The sequence below is a fragment of the Cricetulus griseus genome (genome assembly GCF_003668045.3).
Source record: "Cricetulus griseus strain 17A/GY chromosome 1 unlocalized genomic scaffold, alternate assembly CriGri-PICRH-1.0 chr1_1, whole genome shotgun sequence".
Taxonomy (NCBI): Eukaryota; Metazoa; Chordata; class Mammalia; order Rodentia; family Cricetidae; genus Cricetulus; species Cricetulus griseus.
This window is the reverse complement of record NW_023276807.1, coordinates 89,071,068-89,087,870: the sequence shown is the minus strand read 5'-3', so window position 1 is coordinate 89,087,870 and position 16,803 is coordinate 89,071,068. Positions and strand designations below refer to the sequence as shown.

The 16,803-nt window shown below is 40.2% G+C and overlaps 2 protein-coding genes across 2 annotated transcripts in view; one reads left to right on the top strand and one right to left on the bottom strand.

The window, feature by feature from the left end:
- Ppp3r1 (protein phosphatase 3 regulatory subunit B, alpha) overlaps nt 1-5,071 on the top strand; it is a 43,510-nt gene extending 38,439 nt beyond the window's left edge. Inside the window, exon 6 of the mRNA XM_027388078.2 lies at nt 2,977-5,071. Within this exon, the coding sequence (XP_027243879.1) occupies nt 2,977-3,024 (48 nt within the window). The 3' untranslated portion in view covers nt 3,025-5,071. The remainder of the gene's footprint in view (nt 1-2,976) is intronic.
- Nucleotides 5,072-8,460: 3,389 nt separating this feature from the next.
- On the bottom strand, nt 8,461-16,670 carry Pno1 (partner of NOB1 homolog). Its single transcript, XM_027388077.2, has 7 exons — nt 16,412-16,670; nt 16,137-16,286; nt 13,779-13,862; nt 13,548-13,608; nt 13,241-13,358; nt 10,260-10,330; nt 8,461-9,755 (listed from the first exon to the last, which is right to left on the bottom strand). The coding sequence occupies exons 1-7, from the start codon at nt 16,613-16,615 to the stop codon at nt 9,688-9,690; spliced, it is 756 nt and encodes a 251-aa protein (XP_027243878.1). The 5' UTR covers nt 16,616-16,670; the 3' UTR covers nt 8,461-9,687.
- Nucleotides 16,671-16,803: the final 133 nt, after the last annotated feature.

The following is a 16,803-nucleotide window of genomic DNA, read 5'->3' as shown; positions in this document are numbered from 1 at the left end:
CCAACCTTCTCAAACTGTCGTTTGACTCTCCTGGGGAGGAGGGTGCACACAAAGACAGAGGCAAATGTAAATTATTCAACAAACACGCCAGTTTGATAGTTGTGCAACCCACAGTGGGCTGGGCCCTTTTATATCACTTACTAGTTAAGAGAATGCCCACAGTCTTGCCCATAGGCTGACATTTTCTCAGAAATTGAGGTTCCTCTTCCCTTGATGAACTCTAGCTTGTGTCAAATTGATACAAACCTAACCAGTACAGTCTAAAATGGAATAAAATGTTTTGTGTTTAAAGCTTTTTCCTAAAAGCGCATCTTTGTCTTAAAATATTATGTAATATATACATAATGGCCTTTTTGTTTTGTTAGAGTCAGACTTAAAAGAAATAACCAAAGAGTAGGATTTATTCTGGCTCACAGTTCAAGACTAGAGTCTGCCATGGCAGGGAAGGTAGGGTGGCATGATGTCAAAGTGCCTGGTCACATGTCACCACATTTCAGAAGATGATGATGGATGCAGCTTCTACCCAACTTCTTTGCACTTACAGCTTAGGATCCAAGCCAGGGAACGTCTCCCCATAGTGGGTGGGTCTTCTCACTCTGCTAGTGCTTTCAAGGTAGTCTCCCAGAAGCACACCTAGAAGCCCCTCTTCAGGCTAACAGCATAGCTTCACCGATTGTCAGCTTGACACCAAAACACATCATTTTTTAAAGTCACAACCTTCCACCTGGTCCCCATAAGTTCATAACCATGTTATAATATAAAGTGCATTAATGTGACATTACAAGTCAGAGTGAAGGAAAGACAGACAAGGCTGGGTGACTGCAACACTGCCCACAGTGCACTGGGCCCTCCAACATCAATGGGAATCAAGAAAATGCCCCATAGGCCGGCCAATGTGATAAAGGTGTAGCCTTAGTTGACATTCTTTCTTGAGTGATTTTAGTTTGTATAATGAGCACAAAAGCCAAGGCAGGATCTCAAGGTGAGGCTCTTTGGGGGGTAGGGGAGAGGTCACTGCTTATTATCTAGTTTTCACCTTTCTTTCCTGCTCCCTTTCTTAGACAGCCCAGGCCCATCTGCCCAGGGATAGTACTGTCTATATGCAGCACACATAGCCCTTCTCTTGAGCCACCCTTGTTCCATCCATATAGCTCTGCTTGACAGAACTTCCAGTCCTGACATCTAACATTCTGGGCTGTCTATTGAAATCTAGGCTTCACTTTCAGGACTTCAGGCAATAATTTCTCAAGGTCTTAGTGGGAACTCAAAATATGCTATGCTACAGCTCCTTGGTCTTGCATCTTTGAAGCTTCCCAAACCAGTAACACATAGATGATACCAACCAGTTCTTCCACCTCAAAATGGAGCCTGACCCACTGTACCAGATGCATCAGCTTCTATGAGCTAATCTGGGGTAACAGTCTTGTAGGTAGTTGCTTCTGAGGAGCAGCAGAGAACCCTTCATTTGGGTGGAGGTAACCTCATCAACAGCTGCTTTGTTGCCTGTACTCAAGTGAAGATAAGCATAATTGCACATTAACATATTATGGTCTTCTGGAGCCTGCGCTGACATCTACAGTCAAATCCTCCAGGCAGATGGTAGGAAGGAGTAGTGGGGGTAGGGAGTGGACAGGATGTCTTATCCATGAAAGAATTGGGCTTGACCCTGTCACTAAGTTTTCTTAGTCACCAGCCTCATATACAGAGGCCGAGCCTCAAACATGGGAAGAAAATCTTTACTATGGAATGCAGAAATGAATACAAAACTATACAAAGTGTTTGGAATAATGACCACTAAACCCCACAAGAACACTGATAAGGAGTAAAATAAAAATCAGCCTTCAGTTGATACATTGAATCCTGGAAACAAGAAACCTGGGTCATATGTAAAAGATGATGGAAATTCTTAGAGTGCTAGTGGTCCCATAAAGAAACAGAAAAAAAAAATAGAAACATCATAATCAGAGGTCATACATTTCCTGAAATGATTCAGAGAGTAATAGCATAGTAAGTTAAAGCAGTAGAGCATGGAAATCAGTCTGAAGATTAACAAGACCTAGGCTAGTAGGGCAGAGGCATCATTGAGGGTCTTCATACAAAGAATCATGGTCACAATGACATTGAATTTCTCAGTATCAGAGAAAACTAGACAGCATTGTTTTGGGGGTGAAGAATATAGATTAAACCAAAACAATAAAAGTAAAGATGCATTCAGGACCATCTTTCCTCTGAAACTGCTAGAGGATGTTGTGCTGTAACATAAGTCAGAAATGAATGGGTAAAGTGCCTTCCTCACAAGTACGAGGATTTCCATTCAGATACCAGCACCTAAATTAAAAGCCAGCATCTATGATCCCAGTGCTAGTATGAGATGCCAAGACCTGCAGATCTCTGGTGCCTCGTGGGCAAGTTAGGGACCATAGTGTATACACCATACAGTGTAGATGTGCACACCTGCATGTGTTTTGCTGTGTAAGGAGAAAGAGGTATGAAAATTTAATTGGGGGACTCTATCCACCCCTTCTCCCTTTAGTCCAATTTCTAAAAGCAGAAAATGTATATTTTTAAGTTTATACTTTTTGGTAAAATGGTGTCCTGATTTGATTTCTATTGGCTGTGGTAAAACACTATGATCAAAAGCAACCAAAAGCTTACAGTTGTAATCCACCGTGAAGGGAAATCGGGGCAGGAGATGATGCAGAAGCCAGGAAGGAATAGTGCAAACAGTCTTGTTTGCCATAGGTTTTGAAACTACCCAGTGCCCACCTGCCTAGGGATAGCACCATTCACAATGGACCAGGCCTTCCTACTTCCATCATTAATCAAATAAGTCTCCACCAACTGGCCAGTGAATAGGCAGTCTGGTGGAGGCATTTTCTGAGTTAAGGTTCCTCTTTCTAGATGACTCTAACCTGAGTTGACAAAAAAAGCCAGGGCAGATAATTTCCTTACTAAAAACGTTTCTGTCTGTTGCAGGTTGTAGGTGGCCTAGATATCCACAAAAAGATGGTGGTGGATGTGTGACTCTTTGAAGAATACCACCCAACACTTTTGCTTTCTTCTCCATCTCTGAAGATCTGCTCAAGACGTCCAGCAATGCTCTCTGTGTATTTAAATGGAAGTATTTTTCTCTGTGAAGCCACATTTTCCAACATGAGCCTCATGAAGCCAACTAAGTGTTATTGAACTCCTACTCTCTCAATAACTCCGTGTAGCACTTTAAGGTTTGAAGGACAGCAACAGGAAAAGAGCATATCAGTATGGTGGAGAAAGGGAAGGGGTTGGCTTTTTAATTTATTTTTCTTCATCTTTTATAACAAGAAAGTATCTATATATACATATGTAAATATTTATATATAGATATATGTAGCTTTCTATATATTTAGTAGGTTGGCTTTAATTTAATATACTTGATTCAGAAACAAAATGTTAGAGTACAAAAGTGCCAAGCAGAACATCAAACACCCTTACTTTTATTTCACACAGTTTTATATGTAGATAGAAGATTGTACAATTTGCGCCAGGGTTAGGCCAGCTATTTCCTTTCTCTGTGCTTTCTCCTTTGAGAGATTGATAAAGCATTTGTTAATGCCCTATTATTTACCTTAATTACATTTTTGTAACGAGTCTGTAACTTTATTTATATCTCTGAATATATTTCCAGGGACCGTGTCTTATTGCTGAGCAGCGTTTAATCCCTATCTGTTGGAGGTCTAGTTCAGTGCTGTTGCCAAGAATGGATTCTGTGTCCATAGAAGAACTGCATATGCTATGGCTGCTTCAGGCTGATACTTTATAGTCGCTGTTATTTTTATTAAGTGTCCCTGAGTAAATGTAATTAGCAGTTGTGGTTTTATAACAGGAGTTTTCTGAGGCAGTTATGACTTTTTAGATACATTATTTAGTGAGAAAAACCCAAAGAAATCATATAATGGCTTAGAATATCTTTGCTTCATTATACACAATTAAATACTTTGTTACTACTGTGTGTGAACCAAGGATTTCCCTTCTGCATTTCAAAAGATGTATCAGTTCATCTAAAAAACTATCGATATTTTAATGAGCACATATTTATGTAAAATCCTGTTTGTGATTAAAATGGGAAAAATCTTGCTAATCTATATGCATAGAAGAGCAGATTTTGTCTATATTTATACTTTACAAGTTTCTTTGCCAGAGGCAAGATAGCACATGATGGATTTTTGTTGTTTTGCCCACATGATTAGTGATATGGATAATGACTTAATAAATTTGTGTGACATAAAAGTATGTCATGTTCTACCACTTGACATTATCCCTTCCCTTTTCTGCAAAGGTACTATTGGCTGGAAGTAAAACATTCTGGTTAGTTTTATATGATAGTCTTCCCTACATAGTTTTTCTATTACAATTGGTTTTATAATCATGAATGGTAAAGGGCGGGTTGAATCAAGGTAAAAGAATATTAAATTGAGCACACCTGCCTGCCACCGCTGTTCCTTCAACTGAGTGCTGCACACCATGGGCTCTGTCTGTGAGAGAAAAATCCCGGTGCTTGGTGTCTTTGCATGACATGGAGTTTTGCATGTAGATCAATTTAAAATGTACCTCTTGTTTACATAATTTGCATAATTTTAAAAGATGATGTTGCCAAACTTTGGAAATGTTAATATTCAAAATGAAAAATCTCCACTACATGTAAGTACTTTCTTCCTCTGGGTCAGTACGTGGCTTACAATCCCAGCCAGTGGTTTGATCTGTTCCAGTGTCAACTGCCATGTGCTCTGCTTCAAGAGGGAACTAGTCTTTTGTGAATTTTTTTGTACATAATTATTTGTTACAAATATTTTAGCAAATGCTTTCTATATCTCTTGCTTGTGCATATCTTGGCTGGCGTTGTGGAAAAAAATAGTGCAAATTATTTCCTTACTGGGGTATGGGGGTTTTCTTTTTTAGTTTGTGTGAGGGAGGTGGGGAGGGCATGGTTTATGTTGAATGTTTAAATTTTCTTCTGCATGATACACGTCATGTTGTGAAATCTTTAGAGAACTTCATACTGTATGAGTAAGAAAATAAAATATTTGAAACTTGCTTGGATGTATTCTGTCATCTTTAATGCAGGACTACAGTGCTGTCCATGCTTTAGGGTTTACAAATTTTGATAAACTGCTTTGTTGTTTTGAATCATAAGCTACAGGTGAAATACTGGAACAAACAACAGCTGATGTTACAAACCCCGTGACTCCACTTACCTTTTGGCCACTCACTCCCCTAACCTGGGCTTACTACAGTGCCTTTGGGGTTTGGTTTGCTTTTGTCTCACACTGGTGTGCCAACCCCATACCCAGTAAGTAATGCCTTTAACACTTGGTTCACCTGTGTGTGTACTGGGTCAAAAGGGGCTTTTCTGACTGTCCTGTTATAAAATGGAAATACTCTTGGGTCGCCTTTACTCAATAGCCTCCTCTTCCAAGCATATTTTGTCTTCCCTGGTTATAGAATAAAAAAGAATGCTTTACGCACAGTAGTGGTTTACTTGTTTAGCAGACACTTCAGAATTGAGAATTTCAGTTTTTAGAATACCACCTGGGTTTCAGGTTTGATCCTTGAGCAAATGAACTAGTATGTGACTCCTGGATAATACAGGTTGTAATTCATTTTTCATGGTAAGTTCTCCCTCAACCAGGCTGGTCTTGACTTTTTGTAATCTTCCTACCTCAGCTTCTGAGTACTGGGATCGAAAACATGTGTCACCACCCAGGTTACAATTTTATGTGACTTTTTGTTTTGCAAAATTTTTTTATTTGAATTAGAAACAAGATTGTTTTACATGACAATCCCAGTTCCCTTCTCCCTCCTGTCCTCCCCTACCACCCCCCAACTAAAACCCTACCTATCACACATATCCTTTCTGCTCCCCCCTGGAGGCCTTCCATAGGGTGTCATCAGAGTCTATGTACCCTTTGGGATAGGGCCTAGGCCCACCCCTATGTCTTGGCTCAGGGAGTATTCCTCTATGTGGAATGGGCTCCCAAAGTCCACAACTATGCTAGGGATACTGAACTACTACAGGAGGTCCCATAGATTTCCGAGGTTTCCTCACTGAAACCATGTTCCTGGGGTCTGGATCAGTCCCATGCTAGTATCCCAGCTATCAGGTCAGCTGTTACTGTGGGTTTCACCAGCCTGGTGTGGACCCCTTTGCTCTTCCTTCTCTGCATCTTTTTGAGATTTGTTTTTGCAGACAATTTCTCTGTGTAGCACTGGCTGTCCCAGGACTTGTTTTGTAGACCAAGCTGGTCTAGGACTCAGGAGATCCCCTTGCCTCTGCCTCCCCAGTGCTGGGATGGATTAAAAGCCTGCACCACCATGCCCAATGTATTTTTGGGATTACTGTAGAATGCTTGTGTTCAGCACTGAAAGGTAAATGATGTTGCTTATCCAAATGAGTTGTGGGATGTTGGGTATATTTATACCCAGAACATACATATTACATAATCACAGGTTTCAAAATTGTGAGCTCCTATAGAGGACCCAAAAAGAAAGCGCTTAAGAAAATGACTATTGAGACATGGAAACTCTTTAAAAAGGAGAAAATACTTGTAAACCATTCAGGAAAAAAGGGATTAATAATCAAATCTGAAGGTCTATACAACTGCAATGAAATCCTCATTAAAATATGGATAAAGGACTTGAAATAGACGGTGGAGATATTCAGGTGGCCACTAACCACAGGAAATGATGCTCAATATCACTGTCATTAAGGAAATGCAAGTCACAGTGAGAGCCACTTCACAAGCATTAGGCTGTTACTACTGCTCTTGCTTGCCTCTCAAAGAAAAACAGTATCAGTATTGGCTACCTCCTTTGTTACTAGTGAACACACAAGGATTCAGTTCATGGCAGCATTACAACAGCTAAAGGCTGAAAGCAGTCCAAGTATTGTGGAGGTGAATGGGTAAACAAGGTATACACTGTACAACAGGAAAGAAAATTCTAACACATTATGTAACATGGATAAGTCTTGTTATGGGAAAAGCTCCACTTTTACATCAACGGGATAATAAAATTCCTAGAGACAAATGCAGAATAGTTTGTGCCAAGGACAACAGGAAGAAATGGAAATCTTTTAAAAACTTGTACAGAGGTTCAGAAGACAGAAAATGTGATGGCTTCACATTAAATAGTTACTAAGTTGTATTCATAATACAATGGTTAACATGGAAAGCTGTATTTCCAAAAAAGAATTTTATATTATTTTTTATGTGCATTGGTGTTTTGCTGTGGTCCCCTGAAACTGGAAGGCATGGGCTGCTATGTGGGTACTGGGAATTGAACCTGGGTCCTCTGGAAGAGCAGTTAGTGCTTGTAACTGCTGAGCCATCTCTCTAGACCTCAAAAAGAATTCTTTAATGTGTGGAATATTTTAGAATGATGTAGACAAGATGGTAGTTTCTAGATAGTTCCCAGGGTGTACAAAGAAAATGGTGTTCAAGCTCATGTCTTGAATATTCATCATTAAGTGCTCAAAAACTCCCCCACATCAGATTCACGTTGCTGTAGAGCTGCTGAGTCCTCTTGCGACCTTTCCCTTCCCTATCAGCTAACCAATCCAAATGGCTTGAGTTCCTGGAGATTGTGATTTCTTTGGCCAAATAAGCAGTGCTTTCCCAAGACAAGTCCTTTGCACGTGACTGGTCCTTTGCATTTCAGATTGGCTATAATGTAACAGAAGTGTGTTGCTCCAATCATAACCTGGCTCTTGGAAGAGTACAATTGAGTCTGTCCCCACATGCTCAACAATCATTAACCTTCATCCTTATCACTAGTGCTAGGCAGGCACAAGCCCAAATCTTGTGGAATCCCCCAGTTGGACCATAGCTTTACCTATGAAACTCACTTTTCTTTTAACTCAGACAATGTGTTAATAAATAAGTAAAATAAAGTTGGAGTTGTAATAGTATCTATCCAAGAGACCACTTGGCCTTACAGCACGGCAGTGCCACAGAAACAGGTTTCAGATTGGCTGTAGTATAATGGCACTGGAGATGTTAAGGGAGTAGTGATTTAGTCCAGGTTGTTAGATTTAACTACCAGCAACCTTTCTCTCTCTCTCTCTCTCTCTCTCTCTCTCTCTCTCTCTCTCTCCCACGCTCTCTCTCTCCCTCCCCCCCTTCCCTCTCATTCTATCTTTCTCTCAGTAGTACTTGGAAGGAGAAATGCAAACATTGTACTTTAACATAGAATCTCAAACTTTCTAAGGCAAAAATTACGTTCTTAACTCTGCTTCAGTTTCTTATAATTAAATCCCAAATACTGTTATCTAGTCACTTTTGACTCTTAAAAAAAGCATTAAAACCATAGACATCATTTCCCAGAAAGGCAAATGGTAGATGTCATCACAATTTTTAATCCCCTCACTGAGCAGACTGAGAGTGGATTTGTACCTCCTAAATGCTCTATAGATTTCAGAATAAAGAATTCCCAACAAGTTCTTTTTAATGAGGTTTGATAATATTGAACATTCTGTCCTTTGGGGGAACACTCCAGCAATTTCCTGTTGGTAGACAGCATGAGCAAGGTACAAAGCAGCTAGGACAGTTAGCACTTCCCACTGATAATAGGGAACCCAAGCTTAACAAAAATACTACTAAACAGGGCATGATAGCACACAGTTGTAACCCTGGCACATGGTATATTGAGGCAGGAGACTGTCCCAAGTTTGAGGCAAGTGGGGCTAGACAGTTACAGCCAGCTTGGACTAGCTACATATCCTGTCTCAAAAATCAAGAGGAGCTGGAGAGACGGCTCAATGGTTAAGAGCACTTGCTGACCTCTCAGACTTGCTTGCAGAAAACATGGTGACTCGCAACCTTATCTGATGACTCCACTTAAGGGATCAGATTCTCTATTCTTAGGGTACCAGGTGCATACATGATGCACATACCTAGATGCATAAAACACTCATAAGTATTTAGCAACTCTTAAAAAGTTAAAAATTTAAAACTACTACTTCATTTGGTTATTGCATGAATTTCCTGATACTCCAATCATTACAATATTTTGGTCAAGGTCATTGAGAAACAAAAGAGACTGTAGTATCTAAATCTCATGTTTAATGAAATAGGTTCTAAACAATATAAGAAATAAGCAAATTCATATACACAGACACTAGTTACAAGAATATACTGTTTGGAAAACAGTTTTACTTTTATTACTTATTTGTAAAGTAATTCATTAGCCTTGTGGTGCAGGGCTTTCATTTCATAAACTGCACTGAGTGTAAAGATGAACACATTAGGTTCAATAGTGCAGACTAATGTTATGCCCCAACCCTGAAGCAGTCACAGTGCCCTGTACCAAAGACTGTGATTCACAGGTGGAGATTTTAATTAAAATTTTCAGAGAAAAAATGCTTGTAAGTTTAGTTACAAATCTGTCTTAAGAAGCTGCCTCTAAATGACAGGATTTTAAACTGTGAGTCTGACTCTGTGTGAAAAAGACAGCAGCAATTTACACTCAATGTGTTAAGAATTAACAGCATTACATTTTCATATTTAAATTATTCTAGAAGCAGGGGAGTGCAAGTCCTGTTAAACCTTCCCTTTCTGCTTCTGCTTGGGCTGAGACCTGAAAAGGAACCTGAGCAGTAGGTGGCTGGGAAATCTTCCCATGGTTTTCTGTGAACATCTCAAGGGTCAAGGGGAATCAGAACCGGTCCGCTGATCTGCTGGCCACAGCTCGGATATTGCCATAAACCTTTGATGGAGGATTTCCTGTTCAAGAAAAAAACAGCTTATATATACAAATATATTCAAACATGGAGAACTACATAGAAGACAAATACTTTGCATTCCTAAGAGAAGTCAAAGTTGTAAAAACAGTATTTCACAAAGAAGCTAGCCAGCCAGTCCTGAACACCAGAGAAAACCCCCTAGTCCTCTGAGAAAGTTGCTATGACTCTAGAACTAGATCAAATTAAATCAAGTTGACTGCATGCGTTCAGCATCCCCCATTCTGTAGAGCCTAAAATGTTCTTATTTTGGAATGGCTTTTCTATGTACTCCTTAGGGAAAGCAACAGAGATTTTGATATTACCCAATAAACCCTTTCTCTTCTCTAACCAATGGAATCTAAGTAAAATATTCCTGTTTTTCCCTTCACCAACTCTTCGACTTCTGCTGGGTATCTTAACAATATGAAAGTAGCTTTGTAAATATGGCCTAAATTCCTCCATTCCCTAATCAGAGAAAAATACCAAAGAAATAAACTGCTATTACCTAGGATGAGGTTGCAGATGGCAGTCCTCGCCATCTTGATATTTTGGAAAGAGCCGAGAATGTGAACTTTCCTGAAAGAAGTAAGTGAGTCAGGTTAGCCACAAATGGCATGTTCGTGCCACATCTGGGGAACTAAAAACTCTGGAAATGAAAATAGATCTAAATTCTAAACTGAGGGCACAGGGTGATGGCTGACAACTTTATAATCTTCTAAAACCACTTCAAAAATGAGTGACTTGTGATATAGGAATTCTATATCCCCACAAAAAATTATCAAAAAGACAAATTTATCAGAATTCCAGCAGGAACGAGGCAGGTACTAAAAAGTGCATAAAAAGTGTCACTAAACATAAGCAACATTCTCTCCCCTTTGGTATTTTAAATATATCTAGACAGAAAATTGTCCTTTATTTTGTATCTTGCTCACATTATTCTGTGTATTGCCAAGTTATTAGCAACTTCATAAAAATACCAGATGTCCTCCTCTGGGTCTAGCCTGGTAAGTGTAGTCTTCACCCCCTCATAAAGGAAAGTTCTCTTTGCAATAAACAGAGACCACTATCTACCAATATGTAGAGTTGTGGAGCCCAGTCCCAACGGATACATCTACAAACCTCCCACAGCTAAGGCTCACGGGAAATTTTGGATAAGAAGGTAGAAACATGCAAGAGCTACAGGATCAGAGGTTTGCTGTGAGACTGTGTGTACCAACATCAGAAACGACACTCATAAAGTCTCACCAACATGACTGCCCAATCATGAGCTGAACAAGGATAACACCAACGGGCATACCAAAGTAGATACCAAGAGGCCTCAACCCTATAAAAAGAACTACAAGCAACAGGAATACTGGGAGCAGAAAAAAATCTTCTCCAGGGAAGAGCACACCAACTGGTTATCCAATACCAAATGGTCAGCTCTGAAAACATACATACAAGTAACATTAAGCAGACTGAGCAGTTTATATTTAGGAATATATAGTATATACATATATGCAGGCAATAACAATAAAAAAAAGGGCCATGAGTTTGAAAAAGAAGGGTATATGATAGGATTTGATAGAAAAGGAGAAATGTAATTATAATTTCAAAAAAATTTCTAAATGTAACAACAACAAAAATTACTGTTACATGATAGCCAGGCGTTGGTGGCGCACACCTTTAATCCCAGCACTGAGGCAGGCCGATCTCTGTGAGTTCAAAGCCAGCCTGGTCTCCAGAGCGAGTGCCAGGATAGGCTCCAAAGCTACACAGAGAAACCCTGTCTCGAAAAACAAAAAACATTACTGTTACATCTTAAATCTAATTCAAAATTGAACAAAAGATATAAAAAGTACTTTACACCAGCATTGGTCATAATAGCTCCAAAATGAAATATCCCCGATGTCTATCAACTGTAATTAGAATGCTATTTGGCTATTTAAAAGAAAAAAAAAGGGCAAGGGAGTGGAAATACTGTTGTACCCAACAAAATGAAGAAGCTCAAAGCAATATACTAAATGAATACACACTGGGCATCCATTTACAAGTTTCTGAAAATGGCAAAAGCAGAACAGTGGCTGACTGGTTCTAAAGTGGGTAAAGGACTGATTAAAATGATGCAGGGGACCTGTGATGATGAGCACTATGGGTGTGGCAGGGCTAAAGGGCTGCTATGCTGAGCAACCTATTAGACTGACACCACTGACAGCTGAATTTTACTAATATAAACTGTACCAAAAATACTCTTTTTCAAACAACATTTACAGAAAATTTTAAGACATTTAAATTTGCGGTTTATAAAGTTAATTAGAAACTCGTCACAAGTTCATTAGCAAGAAGGTTCTAGCTTTGGTTTTCTCAACTAACAAAAACTTTTAGGCTAGGATCAGCCATTTTAAATATTGTTATTTCTGTGTCTTTGAAATTTCCAGTAGGAAAAAAATAACACAAAAAACCCTCAGGTTTCAAACTCTTAAGGCTCAATCCATAAAAGAGCAGAACTATGATAATATATTTGGCTTCAAGTAGGGCCACCAATATACAACAGTTACCCTTAAATATAAAGAATGCTTACATTAATGTAGTCTAAATAATGATGTTTAAAGCAAAATGATATTAGATGAAATCCTCACCCTGTCAACTGCTACTTGCCAACTTCATAGTCTTATCAGGTCTTAGACATCTGCCTGTTTAACACTAACATCTGTTTAACACCAACATGGGAACAGAACAGCTCTGCCCTCAGAGAGGTACTCCCATTCATATCCTGCACTCTAATGCCCCCCCCCCTTTAAAACTTGTTCTTATTGAGCTATACATTTTCCCCCCAACTACCCTTCCCTCCTCCCTCCTCCCTCTAATGCCCTTCTTAAGATGGGTACCCCCAGCTCTGCATCCAGAACATCATCCTCGCCCTAAGCCTGTATCATCTAATTTATAGTCACATGGAACTTTTTTTTTACTCAATATGCAATATGCACCTTCCTTTTATGAAAGGTATGTGTTTACTCCTACATGAAATATAGATATACATTCTAAAGGAAAGCCTCACAATGGCATATCCAACACCCACTATTTACACTTCCCTTAATGATTTAATCAATTTGCCTGAGATAAAATTTAAAGCTTCCCTTGTAATACATCATTTTAAGAGTGACTCTAAACATTTCTTTTATTCTGAGTGGGGAAACAAACAAAAAACTATAATTACTGAGGTTTCCTTGACTAACTCATTATCCTTTCAAGGTTGGTGGGTATTCATACCTACATACCTACAAAGACCCAATGGCAAGAATGTGCGTTAAACACAATTATTATAAAGCAGTGGTATGGTACTTGACCAGAATGCACAAAGTCCTTGGTTCAATCCCTCATCAAAGAAAAAAATTACAATAATAATAAAAAGAAAGAAAAATTACAACAAATATAACAGCTATGACCTTTTTGAAACTAGTAAGATCAATTATAAATCATGAAAATTTCTCAAGACAAGATACTTACACATCTGCTAAAACAATCCGTGTCCGTGTCACATTCTCTATGGTAAATTTGGTTTTTCCTCCTTTGCCAGCAATTCTTCCTATTGCCCTTGACAGGTGATCTCCTTTTAGGGGCTTAACTAAAGAAGAAAGACAACATCAGGTGGCTAGCTAGAGTTTTTCTACTAAACAACACCAAATACACATTTTCTGAAGTGTTAGTGATACAGCTCAATTGAAGCTATTAGAAAACCACAGTCAAAACACAATGCAACCAGAAACACAAAGACTGACTGTTCACACAGAAGACTACCACATGCTCTTCTCACCGTCGGTTATTTCAAAAGACTCTAGGAAGAGGTCATCCAGCCTGATAAGGGCAAGTGCATCCTATAAAACAAAAGTAAACACCATCAAGGCCTTTTCAGTGGACACCTGACAGTGACAGCATTTTTGCAGCTAAAGTTCAGACACTACAATGACAAGACTCAAAAGTTTCGAAAATGTCCCTATCTACTGAAATGTCCACACTGTATATATTTCGAAATGAGACCACTCACCTCCACCTGAAACCCGAGAACAAAGGCTTTCACAAAATCGGCTGCTTTTGTCAGGGAACTGACATCCTTGGTGTCTTTGCAAGTCTGAAAAAAAGAGTACAGATATAGAGGGGATGAAAAAGAAAGCATTCTATCAAAATACTAGAAATGATATTTTTGTTATAATTTTCTTCACCATCAACCACCATCCTCCCAAGAGCTTAAGACCCCCTCTTTTTCTTTTCTTTTTTAATTTAAATTAGAAACAAACTTGTTTTACATGTCAATCCCAATTACCTCTCCCTCCCCTCCTCCCCTGCCCCCCCACCAACCCCCTATCCCAGCCCCTATCTGCTCCCCAGGGAGGGTGAGGGCCTACCCATGAGGGATCTTCAAAGTCCAAGTCGTATCATATGGAGCAGGGCCTACACCCTCCCCGTGTTTAAGACCCCTTTTATGTGTGGTAAGTGTTGTCTTTAATTTGTACAAGAGAACCTTCCTGCTCGAAAGCTGGACAATTCTAGGCAAACCCCTCAAATGGCAAAACATACTCTATGACTGGTCAAGGTTAGTGGCAACACCTCTACCATACCCCAAGGGCTCACGCCCATTCTGTCTTCTTCTCCATCAAGTAAGATTTCACCAAAGAGACTTAACATTCTGCCTAAAGAACCATATTTATATGCTGTTGTTTCCCAAATTAACAACTCTAGTTCTGACTACTTACATGCCTGGTACTGAGGAAATCAGGGAACAGCTTAAATAGGAATCCTGTCTGCAATTAATTGAACTACAGAAATAGCTGTTACTCATAGAACACCCACTATTGTAAATAATATGCTTTACACATCTAGCTCTAAGCTTCACCTTGACAATCCTGAATGTTTTGTATTATAAACACTTATCATACTTGAGGAAATTAAGGTACTAAAAACCCAAACACAGTCTAATTTCTAAAATATTAATTCCAGTCTCCCATACAAATTTGCAATCCATGTGAAAAGACCACACCTTTGACAAACTTCAAAGCATACAGGATTGTATTAATAAGTTTTTAACTTTTCAAAACAGAACCCAGTAGGGTAGGGAGGACACGCCTTTATGCGCAGCACCTTTCAGACTTCTTTGAGTTCCCAGCCAGCTGGGGCTACATAGGGAAACATAGCCTCAAAAAATAAATGAAGCTGGGCAGTGGTGGTGCATGCCTTTAATCCCAGCACTCGGGAGGCAGAGGCAGGAGGATCTTGTGAGCTCAAGACCAGCCTGGTCTACAAGAGCTAGTTCCAGGACAGCCTCCAAAGCCACAGAGAACCCTGTCTGGGGGAGAGGGAGAGGAGAAAGAATAAATAAATGGACAAACAACAAAGCTCCAGACTCTGAGTCCCCTGTGTATGTGACTTTTGGTAAGTCCTATAAATTTTCTAGGATTTAAGTTTTTCATCTATAAAATAACATGTCATCCCAGAAGTCAAAATTCTAGCACTACAATTCAATTATTAGATTAATGACTCTGGCCAAGGCACTGCATTTCTTTAACCTTCCATAGCCTCATCTCTTGGCAACATGGGGGTTTTTGTCATCATACCTTAATGGCCTAATGACATCTACGTCAAGCTAACACTCTATGCATCTGATAAACAGCATCATCAATACATACTGAGAATACCAGCTAATGATCCTGCAATAAACAAGGCAGTTAAGCACAACAGAAATGTATAAACTTCTAAAGAAAACATGCTTGAGCTAGACCCTGAAAGCTGCCTGAGACGGAAATAGGAAGAGAATGGAGAAAACAGTCTTCTTCAGAGATTCAGAGAGCAAAGCCACCAAAAGTACCAGCAGGGGGAAAATGGGGAGAAACAATCACGACTCGGTCTCCTACTCAAAAGGCAGGCTCAATCACGCATCTGTCTTTTATGCCTTTGAAATGCTGAGGATGATAGAATATCAAAACAGAAGAAGCACTGTGACCTGGGAAAACTAATTTGGCACAGGCGATATACTAAAGAAAGAAGTGATTTAATGAGAGAAAAATACATTAGTAACACATATTTCCTCCAAAAAGAGTATCACTAAAATTTACAGTACTTATACTGTGATTGGTACCTGCAATTACCACCTATTAATGTACATCCATGTAACACTTCCCACCTCTCATCAATTCAACACGCATTACAGAAGACAGTCACAGGATAAACTATATACTGGTGTGATCTCAGAGCCAAATTTAGCAGTGCAGCCAACGCCTGTGTTGAATACTATAACCATGAAGAAAACCACTTCCTAGCATAAGCTCTATGCAGGAAAATGCATTCATTTTATTTTCAGTTCTGAAGGAGAAAACTCGGTAGGCTGAGAAATGACTACCCTTCTGCTTACCCTGATTTCCACATTCCTTGACTTCAGGTTAAAGCGTATCTGAAGTCCCAAATGTTCTACTATCGGAGTAAATATCTTCATCCAGTTTTCTTTTAATGGCGTGTATCTGTTCGCGGGGACCGGGATTTTTCTCGTCTCTTCTTTCCCAGTCTGCAACAAAGCACACACACACACATATTCAGGAGGTGGCTGGAGACTTGCCGGCTGAGACTTCAAACCAGAAGGGATCCTTCATCCGGACGCCCGGCCCCACCCCGTCCCGCCTCGGTCCCCACCAGGAGCCGCTCGCCCGAGAGCGGAGGGAAGATCGGCCTCTTCGCCGGCAGGGCCTCCTCCGTGTCCATGCGGCTGGCGTCTCCGTCCTGTCCCGCCGCTGACAGCTGCTCCGCCTGTCGCTTCTTCGCCCGCCGGCCCCCTCTGTGTGTGACGGGAGTAAAGCCGTCCTCCGCCCCGGTGTTCTGCGTTTCCATCTCGGCCATGCTCGAACCAAGTGGGCACAACCGGCTGAACACGCGCGTGGTAATACTGCACACGCGCAAGCCTCCGCCAATCAACGTGAGGGCACCGCCCTTTTCTGAGGTGGGGCCCAAGTCGGGGGCCTCAGGCGGGATTGGTCCGCGTGTCTGAATGGCTGCCTTACGGTATGCCTGATTGCTTGTGTCGCCAT